Source organism: Platalea leucorodia (assembly GCF_965183815.1).
Source record: "Platalea leucorodia genome assembly, chromosome: 3".
Lineage (NCBI taxonomy): Eukaryota > Metazoa > Chordata > Aves > Pelecaniformes > Threskiornithidae > Platalea > Platalea leucorodia.
This window is the reverse complement of record NC_138825.1, coordinates 9,029,109-9,053,736: the sequence shown is the minus strand read 5'-3', so window position 1 is coordinate 9,053,736 and position 24,628 is coordinate 9,029,109. Positions and strand designations below refer to the sequence as shown.

The following is a 24,628-nucleotide window of genomic DNA, read 5'->3' as shown; positions in this document are numbered from 1 at the left end:
AAGAGTTATGCCAAAAGGCTCAAATAGCTCTTAAGAATGTCACTTCCAAGTTACTTTTGAAAAGTGTGCCCAGCAGCATTAAAGTTATTTGCGACAGGTTTACAATGCGTAACTTCACTTGTATACAACTGGTACTATTTTCACCTTATGTTTAAGGTCAACAGTGCCAATATATCTGAAGGGCTTCCCAAATCACATCAGAATTATTTCCTATTTCCTGAAAAAGCCAGAAAAAAAGAACAAAATGAACTGCAAATGACTTGAAACTACCACAAACCATCCCTCAGCAATAAGGCATTACACAAGTCCTTTTCTGAGCCGTTATAACACGCCCGAGCTGATGCCGTAAGCAGTAAGGCAGAAAGCAGAGCGATTTCCACACTCTGAAAAATATGGTATTTGGAATGTCTTCTGAACACCAGGAAATGGAACATAAGAAGAATATTAGGAAAACAGAGAGCTCACAGCGTCCAGGTGGGAACGGTCTTGTACAGCTTTACTGCCTAAGACATTTAGGCAGCAAGCAAACACCTCCCGAGGGCTTTCCAGGCCCACCTAAGGCAGGTGCCAGGGAAGGAAGATGCATGGCCATTACTAAATGCATCTCCACAGGATTGGCAGAGTGCCTGGAAGGCTAGTAGACATTTAGCTTGGAGAAGGCTAAAAGACACAGTGTTAAGAGAACAGCATCCCACCTCCAGCAGTCAATTAGAAAGCTCCATTTGCATCTCAAATTCTACAGCTTTTTCCCCTTTCCAACTTAATAGGGAGATTCCAGTTTAATGTTTAAATCTAAGCAAGTAACTGTGTATTTTTAAACTAAGCTTCTCTTTGTAAAAGTTGAAAAAAAAAAAAAAAAAAAAAAAGGCTCTTGTTGGGAAGTTATATGTTAATGCTGTGAACATTTCAACTTCAAAGGTTAGACTACCCTGCATGTAAAATAACTACTTAAAAGAGATATTCCAGAAGAGCCATGACAGCCCTGCTCCTCTCCTTTTTATTATCTATACTTCATGATAATGTAAACCTCTTAGCAGGAGTTCAAAGTTCTTTACTGAAAAAAAGAGACTGATGTCTAAATAGAATATTCATTGTGAAAACCTGGGTTGAATAAGGGTAGCAGGATATTGCTGCAATAAAACAGATTCTGTTCCTGTATACAGTTATATACAGTTCACAAATATAATTTTCCTTCTATGAAATTATCTCCTGGTTCATTAAATCTATCACTGTATCTGGTGCAGTTCTGCAAATATATTTTGGCATACATGTGGAGTGGTATGGGAATGGAAGACTCACAGTGAATTCTGAAAGTGTAAAATTTGGTCACATTCCAAAAATGAGTATGTGAGGGTTTGGGTTTTCTTTTTTTCTTACAACGTCCTTTTTTATGTTAATTGAAACATTTAATATTCATGAAATCAAAGCATTTCATTTTCACTTTTAAAATTCCATTGTGTATGATACGTAATACATAAATGCAAAGTAACTGTAAAAAAAAAAAAAATCAAAGCATTCTGCTCCGATAAAAAGACCTCTTTTTAAGTGTATATAGAAGGTTAAGGAGATTTCGTCAAAATCATTATGGTCCCTTAGAGCTGATTTGAAGGGCTGACTGGAGAGCTTTTCTGGGCAAATAATCAGAATATTTTGCATCAGCTCCATACACATGTGAAGAACACAACAGCTGAGGCAGAAGAAGAAACAAGGCTACAAAAGCTCATGGCAGTGGCCACAAAAGTCTCCTACGCTTCACATTCATCCTCAGAGCCACAGCTCTTAAACCTCAAATTCTGTCTGGGTTTAGGTAATTTTTTTAAAAAACGGATTTGTTTTGTGTTTAAAAAGTCTAACCCTGTCATCTTTACCAACTGAATAACAAGGTATTTCCATAATCCAGAGTCTGGCAACAGATCTGACTGTCCAGGAAACGGCCCGTCCCCCACGTCGGACACATTGCTCTATGCCTCAAAAATATGCAGGGGGGGGGAAAAAAAAAATCTAAATAGCCAGATCAGTTACAGCTTGAAATCCATCTCGCTGTGCTAACCGTTACCATCCATTGCAAGCTGTAGTCCAATTACCCCTCTAATTCTCTCAATGAAATCAGTCTATTTTCCTTCTTTTTATCTCGGGATTGACTATTCATATCAATTCCAGTCAAATATTGATCTGGATGTTCTTCCATTAAGGAAGATTCTCAGCAATTCTGAAGATATCTAGAAATATATAACACATATTCACTGTTCGCCTGTGTAGGGTTAGTTTCTAGTGCCACTTAGAATGAAGCAATATATTGTGAACTTTTAAAGCCAGTGTATTCAAGTCTGACCACAAGCAAAAGCAATTACTGTTAGTACAACAACGACCAGACATATGGACATGAATAAGTTTGACTCAGACTATTCCACTCTTTCCACAGATATCCCAGTAATCTTTGAGAAACTCGGATATTTTACACTCGCGTGGTTTTCACACTGGTTCAATGAAATTGGAGGGGACACACAGGAAGGCAGCTAAGCAAGGCAATACCTGAAATGTGACGCAATCAAACACCATGGATTGTGAATAATTAATAGCAGAAACCAAGCAATTTGCAGGAAGAACCTAAACTGTTCAGTAAATCCTTAAAATTAATGAATGTACATGCAGGAAAAGTCAGATGCCAGCAAAGGGCCTAAAATGGTGCACGCTTTGATAAGGATTTTGCATTGAGATCTGTGAATACCACAAGCAACCCCTGAAGTGCTTCGGTTTTGATGAACTCCTGCTACTGAGTCAGTAACTCCTCTGCAGCGACCAAACGGCAGGACACAGGTCGCTCCCAGCAGGGTTTACATTCCCACTATTAGCTTCTCCAGGAGGCCTAGTCTGCTTTGGAGCTAAAGCAAAATAGCAAATAGCAAAATGAACAGTGCATGTAATGAAGTGAAATGAAAACAGAAGGGCTCCTGTACATAAAAAAACTCCAAAGTCTCACCAGCAGTAGCCACTCTGTAATACTCTCATTGTAAAGCTGGAATCGTATTTGAGTAAAATTCCTATTTCAGCAGCAGCAGGCTCTGCATGTAACACGGAGGAATAATGCTTCCAGCCTGGTGGCTCAGGTTCCTTCTCTAAGACAGAAGCAAAGCTTCCTGCCCTCAGAGAAAAATTAGCAATTATGTAAGATAACTAATTACTGGCAAGCACTTGAACATTCAAGTGAGGAGGATTATTTAGAGTTAGAAAAGAGTCTATTATTGCCTTGATGTGTAAATATGGTCCAATACAAAGTAGGACTCTAAGAATCTCAGGAATTACAGGCACTTTGTTACTTGCGATATTTGGATAAAGTTACTGGTGAAAAACACATACAAGCAAAACCAGAATCACAAATACAACACAGCTGGTAGAGCAAAACCTTATATATCCACCTGTCTCCTCCTTTTCTTCAGATTTGCAGCCTCCTTGTGGTTATTAACACCACTATCTAAAGTGGAGATGAAATCCTGTTAACCTCCTTCCTGAAAAGGACATGGACCAGAAAATAACTTTTAAAAATTCAGTGTTCAACTAAATGGAGGAAAGAAAAACTCTTTAAATGGAAGAGGCTTATCTAGAAAGCAAAATGGCTAGGATGTACCACTCGGTATAGAAGGAAGGATGAAACGCTTCATATCGTGCACAGTTTTAGCATCGATACTTCTGACTGAGGTATCTTGGCTCTTCTCAGACTACTGCTCCACCAGAGAAGTCCAGGTATAATTATTATTGAAATAAAAATAAGTAAGTTAAATTTGTGGTTCCCAGCCTTTCTGTACTTTCCTCCTTACATCTGACAATCTTTCCCCAGCAAGCAAAAAGAGCAGGAAATTTACTCTGGGCTGCCCTAGATGCCACCCCCGGGAAGAAGGACCGTAACCAGGCAGCTACAATTCTCCCCTGCCAGGCCTTGCTTCTGGGCGGTCATTCCCTGGTATTGAAAGGGAGAAGGAAAAACAAACAAACAAACAAAAAAAAAGACACACTCCACTGCTGAGCCCTCAACTACTGATCTTGCTCCACGAAGGAAAAATCAGGTATAAGGCAGCCTGTTCCTCACAGGCACCTGATCTAGGATGGGGCAGCACTGATGGCTCCCATCCCATTTTGTCTACTTGACAGAGAAAATCAAACTGTCCTTTTTTGGTCCTGCCTCGGACAATATACGTGGTGGCACCAGATGTAGTTTTGCCTGTCTGAAAGCAAAGAGCATCAATATCAGCTGCAAAGTGGTGCACGGGTTTAAAGAAAAGAAGCCACAGAAAGACTAAATTCAGACATTGTTCCTCATTCTAGAACAGCAGCACTGGGGCCACCTTGGGCAGAGCTAACACTGAAAAATAACCGTAAAAGCATCAGCATCATCTGACCAGAAGAGCCTATCTGTAGCAAAGGTATTACGAAGCAGGAACAGATGCTAAAATAAAAAAATTTTAAAAAAATAAAAAAATATGTTGAATAAAGCTGCCAGTGGCATCAATACTTTACTGGCTCTCAGAGACAGGTCCAGCATTCACAGCTTGTCACTAGTTTTAAGAGGAGACAAATACAACACAAAAATAAAGAGAAACCTTGGTTCTCAGGCTTATCTTTAAGATTAAATGTTACTGACTCTTTATCATTAACATTAAATTTTACTGACTCGCTTCAGGGCTCTATCTACATACATCTCCCAAGCAAATTATGGTGCCTGCAGAAAGCTTAACAACAGATTGGATTGCCCCCTCCTATTTTAATGGGACTGATCTCTGCCCAGTCTTCCCATGCAGCCTTTCATGCTGTATCACGTAACACAGCATCCCTACAGTACAGCGCTAGCTTTTGTGCATCATTTCCAACTATTTCTCCCTGATAGTGTAATATTCTAAAACCAGCTTACTTGAACCTATTGTTAAGGTTCCTCTCCTAAGTCACCCATGGAGACAACAGTCTGTAACAACTTTCTTTGGAGCAAAATCATTTAAAAATAGAAGCAAAGGGTGATTTATAACAAGTTACTCGAGGGTCGCCTTCTCTGATCGTCACCAAAATCAGCATAAATGGACCTGTCAGTGAACAGGATTCACGGAAAGCCCTCATCCAGCCAGGCTGACAAAGACCCTCCTCAGGGCTCCTTGCCTGCCTTAGCATGAATACGTGGCCAGGCACGCGAGGGTTCAAACACTGCTGCTAAAGAAACTCTGTCTGCTCTGAGGAAAAAAACAATACCCATTCCCGAAATTAAAAAAAAAAATTATTATTTTTTTTAAGTATAACAAAGCATCTCACCCCCACAGAGCCCAAGCACAGCTCCTGACTTTAAAAGGGGCCATAAATCTTGCACAGGTGAGCTCTTCATCCCATTACTGCTCAGTAATTACACCAACGGAAAATAAAACCTAAACCTGGCACGAGTAAAATGTATTTGGAGTCTCCACAGGCCCCACAAGCCTCACTCCTTCAGTTGCCATTATAGTTGAAGCACAACAAAGTGCCACCCAGCAGAAATTAGAAACCTTTTAATCCCAGTTTCACCAAATGCACTGAGGATGCTTATAAATATTCAATATGAATTTTAAAACTCTCTTTCTCTCATTTTCCCTCACCCCAATTAGCATTAGAAATCGTTTTACTTTTAAATACGCAGATAGGAGCCAAGTCTGAAGTCAAAGGCACTCACTCACTATAGCGACGAGGGCCACGTAAGAGTAGAGCCAGCTAGAAACACAGGCAGCCCCAGGCATCGGAATAACACAGAACAAAGCACGAACAAGAAAGGATTAATTCAAATGTTGGTGGAGAAATGTGAAATAGCGCAGAGAACTAAAGCTGTGCCAGAGCTTACCCAACATGAAATCCAGTCCGCTGTGTCCCCACGGCCCCAGGCAAGGATTTCACACTTTCTCATTAGTGTGCTATAATTACTCCAAAGGCTCAGCATAAGGATTTCAGGTGGAGCTTGGGATCTGCACAAGCTCCAAACAGCCCTGAAACTGGCACAGTCAGGTCCAGGTCCGAGTGTTATGACTCAGTCTTCCTGGCTCATTTCTCATTGCACCTGTGTCTTATTTAGCTGCCTCCACCAAAACCTAACCTGCTTCTCTTGGCAAATCTGGCAGGTGGAGGTGTTAGCCGTAGCTTCAACACTCCCAAAATGTAAACCTCGTATTAAAACATCATCATCAGATGATCCATATGAAATCAACTGATTAACACACAGTACAACATCTCTCCTACAAAATAATTCAGAAATGCCTGACTTAGATACATTTTCAGCTCTGTGTCATATGCATATCCAACCACCCCTTAAGGGAATCAGCAACAGGTGGTGGTAATAAGAAAGGATTGTGACTACTTGGGTGAGAGGTCACTGATCTGTTCTTCCTTTTTTCCAAAAGTCAATGGAAATATTATAATATGCAAGGTAACAAGGCTGCCTGTTATTGTTATTTAGGATACTGGTTACCCTGTAAGAACATGGCAACCTGGCTTAAAAAGTTCTATTAAGTCTTTCTCAAGCCAGCGGTAGTTTCCAATGGTTTCTGAAAGGTTCCCTCACCGCCACAGTGAAATGTCTTTTCCTCTAAAAACAGTGTAAAGTCAAATGTGATATCCAAAGACTTTGCAGAATATATGCCTTTGGATTTTATTTTATCCAAAAGGATAAAATAAAGCCTTTTATCTAGTCCCTCTCACACGCACCAACCACAAGGTTAAACAGTCTTCCCAACAGTTGGACATGAGGGCTTTAGTAAATACAGGGAAGTAAATGGAAGAAATAGAACCAGTTGTGGACTGCTATTACCCTTACATGTCCAGTCTGTCCATGTGGAATTCATCTGAGCTCCCCATACCATTCATGGTAAAAAAAAAAAAAAAAAAAAGAGGCACTTTCAGAGCATGATTCATCTGACCCATTTTAGGTGACCACGTTAAAATGAGCAGAGCCGAGTCCCAGGAGCACCTCTTTCGCTCCAGAGACCATAAGAGGAGCGCAGCTGTCCACATTCAGGTAGATCAATTCTGATGTTAAATGTCTAGTTCTCATTTTCTCATCAGTTTTGTTCTTGCATTATCACACATAGTGCTTCCAACAGCTTACAAAGCACTGTTCCATTGGTTTGGTTTCAAGTTGGCAATATTTGGAATTTGATTTACAATTGAATGAATCATAGAGGTTTAACGCTTTACTGTATTTATATTGTTGTTAAGTTTGTCGCTGAAGAGCTTCATCCTGCAAGCCCGTAAGAGTCATATAAGCCATCAGTGATAAGACTGTGAATTTGCTGATAGTTTTATCAGTGAATTGGAGAAGCCATTTGAGGCTTTTAAAAGAGTTATTCTAGTTTATGTGAACAGATCTGTGCATTTTAGAGAGTTTTATCTGTTACTCCCCAGTAACCATAAAACCCACTATCGATTCTACCACGTGCACTGTTGAAAGCAGGATACTTTCCAGATTTGGAGAATGTTCTTGCTTATACACCAGCACTCGCATTGGACTGTCTGGATTAATCCAGATCGTCGTTACCTGGAGCAGGTGACTGTTACTGTTTGGCTGACAGCCTGAAGTGAAGGCTTAGCGATCATCACTGTGTCCTCTTACATAGATGTGGAGGATCCTGCAAGAAGAACACCTCAGCCAAGCCCTGGGCACCCGGAGAAATCCTGGAGCTCAGCACCCAGAAGCGTCACTGTGAGCATCTAACAGTTGTGTTGTCATTTTTAGCACCAACAAATGGCCACCGGGAAAATGAGACAGCCCCCTCCAATCACTCACCTACATGGCTCCGTAACAACCACACACATAACAGACAAACATACACATCATCTTGAATAATAAAGTAAATATGATTCCATCAGCAGTTGAATTAATCACATTTTCTTAAAACAGGTATCAGTAGCACAAAATGAAATTTTTCCACAATTTGGGAGAATTTTACTCATCCTGTTAAAAAAAAAAAAAAAGAAAAAAATACCAACCCTCCCCTCCCCAATGCCCCCCAAAAATCCAGAAAAGGACAAACAGAAATCAGACTCCAGGCATTCTTCAGGGGCACTTGCTTCTAGACTTAACTTTCCTAACTTGATCATGTTAGTAGTGACCTCAAGGAATTACTGCTCCTTAACTGTGCAGTGTAAATAACGTCACAGCCAGAAAGCCGGTGAGTGCTTGAGCCAGTTAACTAACTGTAGTTCATTTAGCCTGTGACAGTCAATGCTTTAAGAATACAAGGAAAAAGAGGATGGTGCCCCAAAAGTGGTTTTGCCAGTTCTACATTTTATGACCAAAGGCGAACAAAACTTTTGGTATTCGTGCCTGTCTTCTGCTTGGAGCAATGGGGCTCCTCTGGGTATCCAGCCACTCTTTCAAGGCTCTTCTGTGTTTTCAAAGCACCTGCCAAGACGATAATACTCTGTGAAAGTTTTCACACTTTTTCAAATAACCTTCTCACCAAGATCATTCTATCCAGGACCATTTAATTTGTGTTTTCCCTCTCTGCTGCTTCTTCACACGGTAGCACTCTGCTGTAGAACACAGCCAGGACTAAAACTCACAAGACATGAGTTTCAGCTGTATCCTAAATACTCCTTGTACCTTAGCCCTGGCCAATGCTCTGAGAGTCTCTTCTTCAGAGATGCTGGGTGTGGTGGGTTGACCCTGGCTGGACGCCAGGTGCCCACCAAAGCCGCTCTATCACTCCCCTTCCTCAGCTGGACAGGGGAGAGAAAATGTAACGAAAGACTCATGAGTTAAGATAAGGACAGGGAGAGATCATTCACCAATTATAGTCATGGGCAAAACAGACTAGACTTGGGGAAATTTATTACCAATCAAATCAGATTAGAGTAATGAGAAAGAAAAACTAAATCTTAAAAACACCTTCCTCCCACCCCTCCCTTCTTCCAGGGCTGAACTTCACTCCCGAATTCTCCACCTCCCACCCCCCAGCAGCACAGGGTTGTGGTCAGTTCATCACACGTCGTCTGTGCCACTCCTTCCTCCTCAGGGGGAGGACTCCTCATACTCTTCCTCTGCTCCAGCATGGGGTCCCTCCCACGGGAGACAGTCCTCCATGAACTTCTCCAACGTGAGTCCTGCCCATGGGCTACAGTTCTTCACAAACTGCTCCAGCGAGGGTCCCTTCCATGGGGTGCAGTCTTTCAGGAACAGACTGCTCCAGCGCGGGTCCCCCGTGGGGTCACAAATCCTGCCAGCAAACCTGCTCCAGCCTGGGCTCCTCTCTTCACGCGTCCACAGGTCCTGCCAGGAGCCTGCTCCAGCACGGGCTTCCCACAGGGTCACAGCCTCCTTCGGGCACCCACCTGCTCCAGCGTGGGGTCCTCCACGGGCTACAGGTGGGTATCTGCTCCACCATTAACCTCCACAGGCTGCAGGGGGACAGCCTGCCTCACCATGATCTTCACGGGCTGCAAAGGAATCTCTGCTCCAGTGCCTAGAGCACCTCCTCCCCATCCTTCTTCACTGACCTTGGTGTCTGCAGAGTTGTTCCTCTCGTATATTCTCACTCCTCTCTTTGGCTGCAGTTGCGCAGGTTGTTTTTTTTCCCCTTCTTAAATATGTTATTGTGGAGGCACTACCACCATTGCTGATGGGCTGAGCCTTGGCCAGCAGTGGGTCCTGTCTTGGAGCCGGCTGGCATTGGCTCTGTCAGACATAGGGGAAGCTTCTAGCAGCTTCTCACAGAAGCCACCCCTGTACCCCCCTGCTACCAAAATCTTGCCATGCAAACCCAGTACACTGGCTAACCCCCGCGCCTCCTAATACCAGGAGAATCTCAGGTAATTACAGCTGTAATGTTCTTATTTCAGTTGTCTTGCGTGTAAAATGACATAGTCTAATAAGCACTTGTTTATTTATTGGTAGGATTCATTTAATTAATGTTTGCACAGCACTATAGACTGTGCTATAAAACTACAACTATAAAATGCCAAGTGCCATTGTCAACATATATTAATGAGTATATCTACACATACAATATGTATGTCTGTAATCAGGTACCTCTTTAGCAACAGATATTTGGTAAAGATTTTAATATGTTTAAATAATACATGATGGATATCTCTTCTTCATATCAGTACTTTTGCCTTAGGGAAAACTCACATTATAAGAAATAACTTGATTTACGTATAGTCTGCAAATCGAAGTGACCACGGTACATTTCTAACTAAGCTGGATCAATACTGCTGACAGCAATTAGCACTACTAACAAAGGCCACTTTGCCTCGTTCCTGATCTACAACCCAGCTCTCCTTTTAAGCACGTAACCAAACAGGTTGACTACTACTGTCACACTGGAACCTGGTGTCACATCAGCTCTAAAAACACTGAGATAAAAGCCATGAGATAAAGTTTGCTATTTTTAAAACAGCATTAAGATGTAGCATGCCCCAGCCAAAAATTACTGGTACTTGTATCTTAAGGACAGAGAGGGGGCAAGACATGGCTACTCACTGACATTTCAGCAGAGCACTTCAGCATTATTTTTAGATCTACATCCATGTAGCAAAGTGTGCAGGACACAAACATGCGTGCAAGTGCTCAGCTAATGTAGCACCAAAAAGCAACGTCATGAACTCAAGCTCTAATGAAGTAGTGCTATAAAAGCAGCTCAGACCAAAATTAGTTGGTTACTGACAAGAGCTACTCAAGAAAGCACAGAAGAGGTGAACTGCACTAATGCAAAGATGCTAGCCCTTACCAACACTTAAGGAAGATTTGTAGCTCTCTTTCTATTCAAAACCTTTATTCTTTCCTTTCTCTCCATGTCTGTTTAATGCTAGGCTGCCAAGCAATAGCCGATTGACAGAGAGTGCTTCACAGGGAGGTTGCTGTTGTTAGACCACACCGAACAAGTCTCCCAGTTCCCAGAGCAGCAGCCAATTCCTGGAGAAAAATATGTGCTTTATGGGAAAGAAGCTGATGGGTAACAATTAAAGTTGTGATGTAAGTAAAGATGTGACATTAAAGTACGGCGGGGGGGCACACTGTTGCTTCTCTTTTTTCTTTTTTTTTTTTTAAACTTAAGATAGTAGGCTTGAGAAGAGCAGGGCAAGGAACCTTTAAGAAAAACATTTTCAGTGGAGCCAAGGAAAAGAGAAATTTTAGGACACTGCTGTTTTCCTTATTTTTGTAAAGTTGCTTGACTCTGCTAAGAGAAAGGCACAGACATTAATCCCCACTATTACAAGACCAGGTCAGAGGCAAATTCTTCCACTACTTATACCATCATGAGCTGGAGAGAGCTCCTCTCGGCTCCAGGACACAACAGTACGATCGTCACTTCACAACAGAGCCTAACCGCTCCGAGTGGGTTCGAGAGCTCCGTATTAGACAGAAGAAAAAGGATGACCCAAATCTGCCTCAATGCTAGCAATAATCATGAGACAAGAAGAAAATAGCACCACCACCTCTTCCTCCCAGAACCTACCTCATTGACCTTTCAGGCAGCTGTGAAATAAGTCTTTTTACTGTTTGTTACTACCAATTAATAAATGACTGAAGTTTATTGCCAGCAGAAATTGTGGTCAATCCAACGTGTGCTGATATGTTATCTTGCTTTTATTACATCAGTCGAGCAAGGCAAATGTAGGTTCTTAATTAATCGCTCAGCATGTTTCAGCCTTTAGAGCCTGGAATACTGGTTTTCCTACCAAGGTACAATATATTTAATGTGAATAAAATATGTTCAGTTAGAAGGGGAAAAAAAGGGATTTTACAGAATGAAATTGAGTAGTTTAATTTCCACCAGAAGAAAGAGAAAAAAAATCCACTTGCTGTTCTGTCTGGGTTTTGCTCTGAACTATATCTGAATTGTAGGAGAAATGGAATGGTTTTACAGTTAACGGAAGAAAAGTACATTTGCCTATGAAGTTTTAGGATTTAAATGGTAATGTAAAAATTAATAGACTGAAATGCTGCAAAAATCAAAATTCAGTTGATGTCCTGATCCACAACTGTCATTCCACCAACGCTAACAACCCATTTTTCCAAACCTGCACGTATGTTCACATTCTGATTTTTCACCCAAATTCAGAATTGACAATTCCGCTTTACAATTGGTTCAGAGTAACTTCTACATCACTAAATTTAGTTGACACACATTTCTAAAATTAATTGACGCAGGGAAGCATAAGGTCCCTGTGGGACCGATGGGAATCCACCAGCCATGGTTATAGCTAACTCACCGCATCTTGGCTGCAGCTAAAAGCCTTGAACAGAAGCTTCTGCTGCACTCGGTGTGGCACAGTACCTGACAAAGACAGTGCTCACCCACAGAGCGGATTTCAGAATCACACCTCTTCCTTTCACTGGTGTTTCATGAAGAGCGAATAGGCAGACAGGAGGATCCTCTGTCATCAGGAGAGCAGAGGCTATATCCCACCTCTTTTACTACCCATTCAAGGAAGAGATTCACCTGTTTGGCTCTAGTTTGACATCCAACACCCATCTAATAACAGTACCAGTTTCTCTACTTAATAATAATAATAATAAAATATATACCTATTGGGTTTCAGGTTTTCACAGTTTGGTTCTATACTCTAGGAGAAAGCAGCTCTGACATATTACTGTTTTACTCATCAGGTAAGCAAATAATCGAGTTCAGTCCTGAGTATCTGGGACACGCTTGCCGACTGGTTAGATGTAAACACCGAGGTCACTCTTTCCATTTGCTTTCTGTGGACAAAGAAGTTAAGAATATAACATTTACACAGAACTTTTGTTTGAGAAGGTAGGTAATACACGACAAAGAACATTACGGCCCAGTTCAGTCCTTCAGTGAGTAAACTAGAGCCATCACCACCTAATTTATTTGTTTATAATCCCAGTGTATAAATGGTAAGATCGGGCTAGCTCGTAATTTCCTTTTTTTAGGTCCAAGCTCCCGCTACGTGCTGAACACAGACAGAATTCAGCTGAGTTAGACTTTTGAGCTACTGTCATAAATCCATGACCAAATTGGATTTCACGCCAGCTGATAAACTGTGTGTGGTGGCCACGCAGAATTTCACACAACACACCACCAAATTCAGCTCGCTCTGTCCCAAAGCACAGCCTGGGACCACTGAGCTGGAATTAAATCTCCATTTCAGTAATATAGGGTTAGCTTTTTCAATGAACTTACAAGAGTTAAATGTAGAGCTCGCCTTGATTTACAACAAGAGCAACACACCAGACTGCTTCAGGTTACTTAGAGAAATCCTGTCTTTGACAAATAGTCGAGCAGGTCGGCTTCTTCCCACCAGAGCCCAGTGATGGATGGAAGCTCTGGGCTGCTCACTGCAATATTTATAGCCACCATGCAGCCAGCATCCTGTAGAGACCTGACCCATTTAATTATCTGAAAAACTGAAAGAAAAAAAGAAAAGGGTTTCTGATGACTGGGATAGCATTACAGGACAAGGGTAAATTTTAGATCCATTAACTACAGCATTGAGTTTGTTACTACAGCTCTCACAGAAATCAGACACCCATGCTACGGATTGGAACTGCACAGGAGTGTTTCCCAGGTATAATATTTCAATAACAGCTGGCAGAATTTATCATTCATTTTAGCATTTTGGCTTGATTTCACAGAATTTTCCATGAGCACGGACATTTCTCAGGACTTACTAATTGAAACTATCTAGCAAATAAATTCTACATACGTTTCAGCAACTACTTTGTAAGTACTTTATTACAAGCACTTGAAACTGGAGTTGCATGGATTAATTTTAATTGGAATAATTCCGTAGATGGATGAGGGAAAGGGTCACGTACAAACTTCTCGTTAGCTATACAGTATTACCAGTACAACTATGCCAGCAAGTCTGATGCTTTTTTTTTCCTCCTTTTTGTTGTTGGGGTTTTTTTTTTTGGGGTTTTGTTTTTTTTTTTTAAATCAACATGGTCTTACTGGTAAAAGCTCTAGTTTAAATGAAATTTCTGCTAATACTGCTCTGACGTGGAATGAATTAAAGATGTTAGCACTGCTACACTAATGGTAACAGCACTGCAATTGGGTTGGTTTTCCCATTTTAACTACATCAGTACAGTTACAGCAGTAAAAGTTTTCTAAGAGTGGGTAGGGTGTTACATCTTGTCACCTGTCATATTTTGTGAGGAGGATAGGCGGCTATCTTCCACCTTCACACAAAGGTTGGTTCTTCTAAAAGATAACAAATTCAAGCACCCCACAACGCACCACCGTGCTTTTCTGAAGGAGCCAAGCCTCGCAGCACAGTCAGTCTCTGGGACCGTTTGCCCGCTAATAAACAAATGCCAAGGATGCCACGGGTTCTGAAATGGAAGAACTTCGAGCTGGGAGTGAATTGACAATTTATTTTGGTCTAGAGTTTTAATCTGGATTTGAACTCCCGAGCTAGAAACAAAATGTTCTACCTCATTCGCAGTAACCTAAACCATCTGGGGCTGGTTGTAGGCACAGCAATAGGATCCGTCCATCTGGCCTGATACCAAAAACCAAATCTTCAAGACCGGGTACTGTTACAAAAACAGTTATCCTTTTGCTGCACAGCTCTGCAACCTCAAGTTTGGGGACAAATTCAACTTTGGTGTAGGTAATAGCAACAGATACCCATATTGGTTCTTAGAAATGGCTCTCAGACTGCTCTCAACACATGGAAAACCTACTCAGAGGAATGAGAGCTTCAAACAGGGCCCCAGACAGAGCCACAGCATATGGGATCCCAAAGTTCAAACACATACAGGCCATTAATATATCCGTATGTTGCAGAGTCCAGAAATAGCCTGAAAGTCATCTACGAGAAAGCTATCTGGGCAGAAGGAAGGAGATCCCAGACTGACAGCAGGATGGTGATACCATACTAATGATCTTTGTTTATCTAGTGTTGATATTAAAATAACACCTTCGACTATAAATTCCATAGCACAGGTCTGAAATAGCTAAGGAACTAGCAGACTCGAAGTGAAGGAAACAAAGCCAGAGATCTGTTTCCTATATATTAATCCTGTCTCTCCCGGTGCAAATCCTGACCCTCATCTGCATGGCACAGAAATCTCCACATGCCAACACGATTCTTTTACACAGAGGCGTACAAAGGAGAGAAATAACCTGGGGAGCTGAAGTCACTACAGGCAATACTTGGAAGGGATTTCACAGGAGTAGGAAAAGGCACATCACCAGGGTTAGGAGACACAGTACAGGGCAACAAGCTGTTTCCCTGTGGTTCCCCCACCTCGCAAGTGCTCTCTGGAGCAGAGGCTCTAGAAAACAACTCAGGGGGCCGCTTCTGATTTCCATGGTGATTTTCCACCCCATCCTAAAACTGCTGGCCAGGGAGGCTGGCTGCGGTCTGGTGGCGTGCAGACAGCCTCTGGCAGCGAGGAGCCTGGGTGAGCTGCTCCTGCTCCACCACCTTTGGCAACGTCAGGGAAGGAGCAGGCAGCAGGTAGCACCCCCCAGCATCCACGCTTTGAGCGCTGATGCTCCTCAAGCCCCTCAGACCTGGAGTTACTAGCTCTTGGAGCAGAAAGCTGTCCCTGGTGCCTTCACACCACACCGCAACAAGCTTCCCTTGGGCAGGCACTCGGGGCCGGACTGCAGGAGATAAGCTATTACACACCGTGTTTAGTTCTGCTGTGCTGGGATCACAGCGTTCTGGAAATGCTGTTCACTTCTTCATACATCTTCTCTTTCTATTTTTCTCCTTGACACTGGCAAAACTAAATATAATTTAAATGAAAACAAATAACTGCACATCCCCAGCTGGATTGTAGCATCAAAAAACCAAGTGAAAAGAGAATTACTCGCAGCGCGTTTCCTGGGTCTCTACCACAGGTTCAATTTCGCCAATGAGTTCAAGCAATATGAAATAAAATTATAAATGCAGCAGCTTTATAAATAGCCAGAATTTCCCATCTTTCTGTTTACTGACCTGTAGCCCAGTAAACAAAACAAAACTTATCTGTAAAGATAAGGGTTAATGTGCATGTTTTACCAAGAAACAGAACTACACCATGTATTTGAAACAGTAATAGAGCAATTACTGCAGGGATCTATAGTAGGGGAGCCTGACCTTCTTGTTTTACACTCAAATAATAAATGCTATGACAATCTGACAAGGTAATTATTTTATACCTCAAACAGAACCCTCACATCCAACAAGCAGTCAGTTTGAGTCTCTGGTAGAGAAGGAGCTCTACAGAAACTGGGTTAGGGATGTACTTGAGCCTGTGGTTTACATTCTTCTTCTTGTTGATAATTTTACAGCTTTCATAAATGAGTATATTTAACTAATGGGGGACTTATTTTGTTCTGAGTTAGCCAGTTACAGTGTTTGCTCCTGGGGCTGTTTCTGCATCCAAGGCAGAATGCAAAATAAAATTTAAAAAGCCCAAATCAAAAAAGCATAATTTTGAAAGAATACAGTATTTCCACATATAAGGAAAACTCTAGTTTCATTCCACTAACATTTCTCTTGAGTGTAAATAGGAGCAAACAGGACTTCCCAGTCTGTGCCCAGTGATACGCCTGGACTCGACCCACGAGGAGCTGATGAGGATCCCTCCAAAGGCAGATGGTTGTTCTCTCTGTGCCTCCTCAGTTACTTTCTTCCAGGGCTTTTCTGGAAAAGGGAGCTCTCCATCACCACCCAGCAGGGTGCCTTCCCACAGCAGGATCAAACTTCTCCTGCTAGTTAATTGCTTCTTCCCCCTAATTTAAACACATCGGCTCAGACTCTCTTTTAGAAACGGAAGCATTTGCTGCTATGGTGAGATGACCTATTGAAACCTCAGTAGTTTTACAATTAGCATTTGCATGGAATTTAATTTTTCTTATCCTAGTAATACAAAATTGCAACAGCGAAAGCTAGGAAATTAAAGCTCTTCCTCAAAAAATTTACATCGTACCTTCCGTTTCTAAGACGTTTTTCTGTTTCCATAATAAATGATTACTTTTGCAAACAAACACCCTTTCCTCTAGACCAGCATAAAACACAAAGTTAATTAATTATTAAACACGTATTAGTGCATGGAAACACTGCAGTCTGAGGCTTGATCTTAAGTCCTTGGACTCCAGCAGGCCCACGTGGGGAGGCCTGGGCTCTGCCTCCTCTTTGCATGGGATGCTCCATTGCTTCAGCATCTGTTTCCACGCTGCCTTCACCTAGCCAGAACTAACACTTTCACGAGCGCTTGGGTTAGCAGCACATGTGAAGGCAACACAAGATTGTTGATCTGTAAAGTATGGACCACCACATATATGCACAAATTAGCTGGTTAATATCTATACACACAGGGTCAGCCAGGAGCCTGGCTAAGAATTCACCCTTCTTTCCTCTTCTTTGCTCCATGCATAGGTATTTTACGGGAAAAGGAACAAGAAACACATGTATGTGTATAAACACATATATCTATATCTATAAACACACATACCAGCACACATTCGCAGCCAGTATTTTTCACATGCACAGAATCCTGTCGGACCATCACAGAGCATTCTGGGCATGCAGAAACATAGCCTGGCACCTTAAATATCACGCTAGGCAAACACCTCTTCTCCAGATTTAGGGGCTGATCTACACAGGAAGGGATTTTCAGGGCTTTAGTGTGGGGACTCCGGGATGAAATTTCAGGATCCCTGGAAGAAATCTCTGCAAAGAGCTCCCAAGGCTGCAAACCCATTATTCTGCCTCCTAGTCTGCCTTCCACACCACATCAACTCCCACCTCACAGGCTCCCAGCCTAGATGCAGAGAAGTGGGCTGCTGCAGCAAGAAATATAGCTTCTTTACCTGTTCAGTTTCGCTTTTGGTAAGTCTGTATTTATGCAATGTAAAAAAAACCAAAGCTCCAAACATTTCATCCAGAAAATCCTGGCCAGCTCCAGAAAGCTTGGTTCTCAACCAGCAGCCTTCTAAGGAAAAATGGGAAGCAGAAAAATCACAGCTGTGAGAGGTACCTTGGGTTTTGCAAGATTTAGAGGGAGAGGTGATCAGGTGATATATCAAGGGAAAAAAACACACCAGCTTTGGGGCACATAAAATTCTCCATCTTTTGAAATTCTTGCTTGGTTCTTATTTTAAAATCTGAGACCACTGAATACCAACTGTTTAAAACCCTTCACCTCAACGCTACCAGAAGCAAAATATTTAGTTACAGTGGCATTTTGTAGATTTTCTCGGTGGTGTTGATGAAATGGAAAGAGAAGTCTAAACTGTGATCTCCAATTAGGAGACCTTTCCAAATGCTTCTTCCAACTCCCCTTGTTAGAGATGAATTAAGAACTGCACGGCAAGGTCAGAAAGCAGCTTTTTTCAGCCTGCATTAAGAAACGTATTCTGGTGGCAACCATGCCAGGAGGCAAAAAAAAACGAAGAGAGAAAAAAAGTTGTTGTTCCTTTTGCAGTTCTCACAATTTAACACGTAGCTGTTAGGTGGACATCCTCATGACTCCTGAATGCTCGAAGATGGTAAGGCTAACCATGTTAAGCAAAGAATATGCTTTACCACAGTATCTGTTTCACCAGGAATATACAGAATCAGTTTTGGCAGGTACAAATGGATTTAAAACTGCAAACATTTAAAAAAAAAAAAAATAAAGGAGCACCAGAGTTGCAAAGAGGTCTGTATTTGGGATTAATTCAGGGAAGGTTAAAGAAAAAATGACCAGTGTTTTTGAGATTCTGTCTCATGCTAGGATCCTAGATCTAAACATAGGCACCTGCTTACGTAAGTACCAAGCCCTTCTCAATCAATTCATCAAGCACTGAATTTAAAGTACACATTTTAGCCCACCTGAAGCCTTGTAGCAGTTTCAGAATGACAGTAGGAAGCATGGCCAAAGAATCAATTAGCACATCGCACAGTTCATAACATTCATCTTCAAGGCAATGTTTTCTCTTGTATTTCTACAGAAATCTGCTGTTAAGTAAATGTAACATGCACTTGCTCAGAGATTACTTGTTATTAGGAAAAAAACATGTGCCATAAAAATACATAATTTAAAAATCAGCTCCCGTAAAGTCATGTTAAAGGAGGTCTGTGATACACAGCATGCATAAAAGAAGTCTCTCTCATACGCATCTTAAATCCATACACAGTAAAGAGCTGAATCTGCCTTTGTGCTCCTAATGGGAAAGTACCTGCACTGAAATAAAGGTGATTATTTTCAGACAACAGCTCTTCTCCAATATGGGTAAAGGTAAAACTGGATTTGGTTTAAGTAAATAGCTTATCATATTGTCCAAACAGTATGTGTGGTTGAAGTATACAAAGATCACTTCTCCTTGTGGTATGATTTGGGTTTTTTTCTAGTATTTTTTGAATATTTCATTAGACAGCATATCTACACATGGTACTTTCCCCCAAGAGCTTACCACTAACAGCTCTGTTTCCATACACACACACAGCCACGTTCAACTTTCTGCACTGTCGTTATCGCCATGAAAGCTGAGTCTGCAGACAGTAAGCGGAGACGCTAGACAAGCCTGATGATAGCAAAACAGATTAGGAGACTCTTCAGTTCAGCAATACTGAAGGGACACCGGAGTAGATGGCACAAGCTTTTATTAATGCCCGACTACCGGCACCCAAGCCCCGTTACAGATTTCCCCTGCAGAACGGAGATTGCTATCAGCCTCTCGTAGATTATCCTCCGACACAGAAGGCTAAATGCCAAACCCTATCAACTTTTTCTGTTCCTTAAGATTACTGCCTTGCAGATAGTAGGGTGCTATTTTCTCTTGCACTTGAGGAGGAGGGGTGGGAGGCTCTCTAGCTTTTCAGGGAGCAGGATGATGTAACCTAGAAACCTCTTGGGACAGCATGTGCTCGGTACAGGAGCCACCGCCACCATCTGCCCCCCCACCATCTGCCCCCCCACCCTGCGAGCACACGCACATCGGCTTCGTTCCTAGAGACACCCGCGTCCGCGGTCAACAGCCCCCCCGCGGCATGTACTGGAAAGCAGGTACTCTCCTCTCGCACACCCGGGGGACTTCCCTCCAGCTCTCTGCCACGATGAGCTACAAGATTGATTTCCATGAAGAATCTGTATGTCTCCTAACGAGCCCCAGGCACCCTGGGAAGAGGCATGGTGGAGGGGAGAAGACTGTAACAGCCCAGACGCTGCACTTCTTCATCCTACAAAATCCCCTCTCTCCCTGTCTCTTCCCCACATGGGTCAGAGGATCATTTGAAAGCATCTAGCAAAAGCAATAAGAAATTCAGCTCTGCAGAAAAGTACCCTTCCCTCCTCCTAAGGCCTTATCAGTCAGATAACCCCAGGATAAGAGGGAGGAAGTGCCAACAGGAGAGGAATAAAAAGGGAAAACTGTTGACCAAAGAGCCGTATCTAGGTTTCATACAACAAGACCTAATCCCCACAATGGATCCTTTCCCAAGGGCATCAGCAGCCCAGCTCTGTCGCTATCAGGACAAGGCTGTGAGCCCAAAAGCACCTTAGCAGCAGCCGGAGTGTGCTGGGTCAAAGCAACAACGATCTTGTCCTCATTTCTCTAATGAGTCCCCACTGGAGTTGACACAAGGCAGCCGAAGGGAGGGAGTCTCACTACATATGTTTTTTTAATTTTTGATATCTTATTTTAATCAAGGTCTTAAGCCATTTCACTCATCCAAGTTCAGGGTACCATTCTCATTCCTTTCCTTGGAAATCAGATTAGGCTCTCATTGCATAACTACCAGGGAAAGAAAAAAACTCAAACAAGCAGCAGCAGCAGCAGCAATGCTCACAGCTCACTTTCCCTCCACACTCCTCCAATGCTGCTCAGGCATTAACTCTACCAGGAATTATATTGACCAGGGCGGTCTATTAGCTTCTCCCTGCCTTCACCCCAGATCTGACCGTACCCTGAAACATTCAGAGACCTAATTATTATTTGAACAGGAGAGATTTCTAGTGGAGCTGGGCTCCCCAGGAGCTGGGAAGAGAGTCTCTGGCACTGTGGCTACCTCAGATTTCCTGGGACCTCAGGAGAGAGAGAAAAACCTCCACTGGCACTTGAAGTTTCCCAACTTACACTCATTAGTGATAAGCACTGATTGCTTATCATGCTTAATATTAGAGCAGCTTCTTCAGCCTAGGAGCATCCTATTTCTCTGTGAGAACAGCAGGGATATTAAGAAGCCACCAGCCTCATGAAGTTGAGTGTCATAAACCCCTATGAAATCTTTCATTTAAATTGTGTGCGAGCTTCTCCATGGAGATAGGGCTTTAATTATTTTGTAAGTGCTCGGAGCGGTTTCAATTGCAGCCGTGCACAGGAAGCCCTCCCGCGCACACCCAGCCGCTCCTGCGCCCAGCCCCGACCCCGACCCCGCAGGATGGGAGCTCAATGGGAGGATGTTTACATAGTAAGTCAAAAGGCACGGAGCTACCATGTGGGAAACTCCTCTGCTTTCCCGTCCAAGAAAATCACCCTTCAGGGCCGCTGCTGAGGCGCGCTTGCAATGGCTCTTGGCACCGCTACTCCTAAAATCGCCTCGGAGAGGGGGGATTAACGCGGGAGAGCCGGGACGCGCCCCGCTCGGTCCCCTCTCCCCAGGTAAGTGGCGGCAGGACCCTACCGGGTCCACCCGCGGGAGGACGCCGCTTGCCCTCAGCCCATCGTGAAGGGCACCGCGCCCCCCCAGCGCCCCGAGCCTGCGCGGGGGCTTACCTTCCGCACCCCGCCGAAGCCGTGCTCCGCCGCCACCCGCTCGGCCTCCGCCTGGCCCCCGCCGTGCAGCTCCACCAAGAAATGGTTGGTGTAGACGGCTCCCCGGGCCGGGGCGCCGAGGAAGAGCAGGAGGAAGAGGAGGAGGAGGAGGGAGCCCCGCAGCAGCGGCGGCCCCGCCGGCATGGCCCCGCGCTGCGCGCCCGCGGAGGCAGCCCGCCGCGCCGCGGGGAGGGCGCCGGGCGGGCGGGCGAGGCGGGGAAGCGCCCAAAAGATGGGAGGGGAGGAAGGAAAAAAAAAAAAAAAAAAGAAGATTTAAAAAAAAAAAAAAAATCAAAGCGGCGGCGGCAGGAGGGGAGCCGGGCGGCGGGGACCCGGCGGGCGGCGGGGGGCTGCTGCGGGGCGCCGGCGTGCGTGTGCGGGAGAGCGCGGGTGTGCGCGCTGCCGGCGCTGCATCCCCGGCCCCTCCTCGGCTCGGCTCGGCGGCGGCCGGAGGGAAAGCCCCCGCCGGGGGGCGGCCGCGCTGCCAATCACGGGCGAGGCGGGATCGCCCCGGCCCCAGCCGCCGCTCGCACCCCCCGCCGCCCTCGCTGCGCCCCTGGCGCCTCCCCCGCCGTACGCCGCCCACCCGCGCCTGTGGCAACCCCCCCTACAGAGCCCCCCCTCCCCCCAATTACACCCGCAGCCCCAGTCCAGCACCCCGAGCCCAGCTCTGGACCTGCCCCAAGCCCTGCAGCTCTTCTGGGGGGGCGACCAGAGCCAGAGCCCCAGAGCAGGAGCGGGTAGGCGGGTGGCTGCGGGGGCAGGAGGGCTAAACACTTCGGCAAAAGCCCCACGGCCAGGGCCAGCAAACGCAAAGTGGCAGGAGTGCCCCCCCGCACACCCCCTGGAGCTTGCCCCCCGCACCAGCCCCTCCCGGGGCACTCGGCAATGGGGACCGCAGAAGACTAGGCCCAGGGAGGTGGGCAAGCAATCCTAGCCCAAAGCCTCAGGGCCAGGCCCCCCCAATCTGCTCCGACCACTAGTGCGCACAGCCAAGCCGCTCAGCTGCGCAGGGGTCCAGGGTCCCGGAGCAACCCCCAAACATGAGGCAAGAAAGCACCCGGGCGTGCCCTGGGATGAGACGGCCAAGGATGGGGAGCTGCGGGATTTCAGAGGTTCTGTAAAAAAATCTTCTGCCATCTACAAAACTCCAAGTGGAAACAAATGGTACAGAATATGCAAGCTTAAATCAAAGTATAGTTTAGCTTGTTCTTACAGATATGTTTGTTGATTTGTCATGCCAAAGTTTAATCCCTCAATGGATCTAGGAATGATCCCCTGGGAAAGACTCAGGGCACAGAAAGCATGGAAAGTTTGTACTGCCTTTAAAACAAACAAAATGATAGATTTACTGTAATCTGTTCTACAAATGGTCAAATGGAGTACAGAACTTAAATCAATCTGGGAAAACAAAGGAAAACAGGAAAGATCACAAGTGAGACTCTTCTCCCATTACCCTAAAATGCTTTAGAAAATGACAGAGGAGCTCAGCGCATGATTGTGAATCCAAATGAGCATGGGTTTGTCATGACAAAGTATTGATTTCCTTCCTCTGGATAAAAGAAAATCCCTATTCAAACAGAAGGGAAATGGTAACTTGGAGCCTGATCCAAAGCCCATTTAAATCACCAGAAGTGCTGTAAATGAATGACGGGGGGGGGGGGGGAATCAAACACAAGGGAAAGGTAAAACATTAGAAATGGCATGGTAGAGAAGGAAAACATCTTTACAGCCTCATTAAGAGACTGTGTCAGTAGAACCCAGCTTTTAGATGCCTGTTCTAAGCATAGACAGTTATTAAAAACAACTTTATGTTATTTCTTAAAGCCAAGTTCTTTGTTTTCATCAATATTCAGCAACACCTCTCCTCACATCATCTCTCCCAGTATTAAAGCAGATCCTGCTGCATGACTCCAGGTGACTTGGGGCCCGTGAGACCCTCGGGTCAGTAATACCTGCTGGCGGCTGCTTGACAGCCAATGGAGGCCCTACTGGTTTCCATCCATAGCTGCTCCTCAGGATTAGAAACTAAAAGAAAATAAAAAAGAAGCAGGGTAAAGGGATTTTCTCTACTTTAAATTCCTGTCTGTGAAAATATGTATAAGCCTTTCTTCCCCCAGAGGTCTTCCCTTGGTTGACATGCCTCTTCCAATTTTGTTGCCAGTTCATAGAAAGAGGAACATCAATAACAAAGGCAATAGAACAGCCCCTCCTGGCTCCCTCAAATCAGCAAGCCAAGATCCTGCACACATCCAGAAACTACGACCATATCACAGGTCTGGGTGAGGAGTGTGACTAAATCAGTCACTGTGTATCTTCCGATATCCCCGACTGCCGGCTGACAGTACCGCTCCGCACGTTGGTGCCACAGAAGAACTACATGGCAGGGACACTGCGATGCTGAGGAGATAGCACCAACTGGCTCTAGTTTATAAACCTCACAACGTTGAGCTTTGATGGTTTTGTCTATGTGATTGTCGTGGTTTAACCCCAGCTGGCAACTAAGCACCACAGCCGCTCGCTCCCTCCCCACCGCAGCAGGATGGGGGAAAAGAAGTGGAAGGGTAAAAGTGAGAAAACTTATGGGTTGAGATAAGAACAGTTTAATAAATCAAATAAAATTAAAATAGTGATGATAATAATAATAATAATAAATTGTAATGAAAAGGGAAAAAAACAAAGAGATAAATAAAACCCAAGACAGACAAGTGATGCAAATGAAAACAACTGCTCACCACCAACCGACCAATGCCCAGCCAGTCCCCAAGCAGCAGCCCCCCTGCCAACCTTCTCCCGAGGTTTTATTGCTGAGCACGATGTCATACCATATGGGATATCCCTTTGGTCAGCTGAGGTCAGCCGTCACAGCTGTGTCCCCTCCCAGCTTCTTGTGCACCCCCAGCCGCTCACTGGTGGGGTGG

The 24,628-nt window shown here is 44.2% G+C and overlaps 1 protein-coding gene across 1 annotated transcript in view; it reads right to left on the bottom strand.

The window, feature by feature from the left end:
• Positions 1–21,851, bottom strand: part of PCSK2 (proprotein convertase subtilisin/kexin type 2) — a gene marked incomplete at its 5' end in the record, with an annotated part of 108,389 nt that extends 86,538 nt beyond the window's left edge. Inside the window, one exon of the mRNA XM_082306263.1 lies at positions 21,669–21,851. Coding sequence (XP_082162389.1) covers positions 21,669–21,851 — 183 coding nt within the window. The remainder of the gene's footprint in view (positions 1–21,668) is intronic.
• Between the last annotated feature and the right edge of the window lie 2,777 nt (positions 21,852–24,628).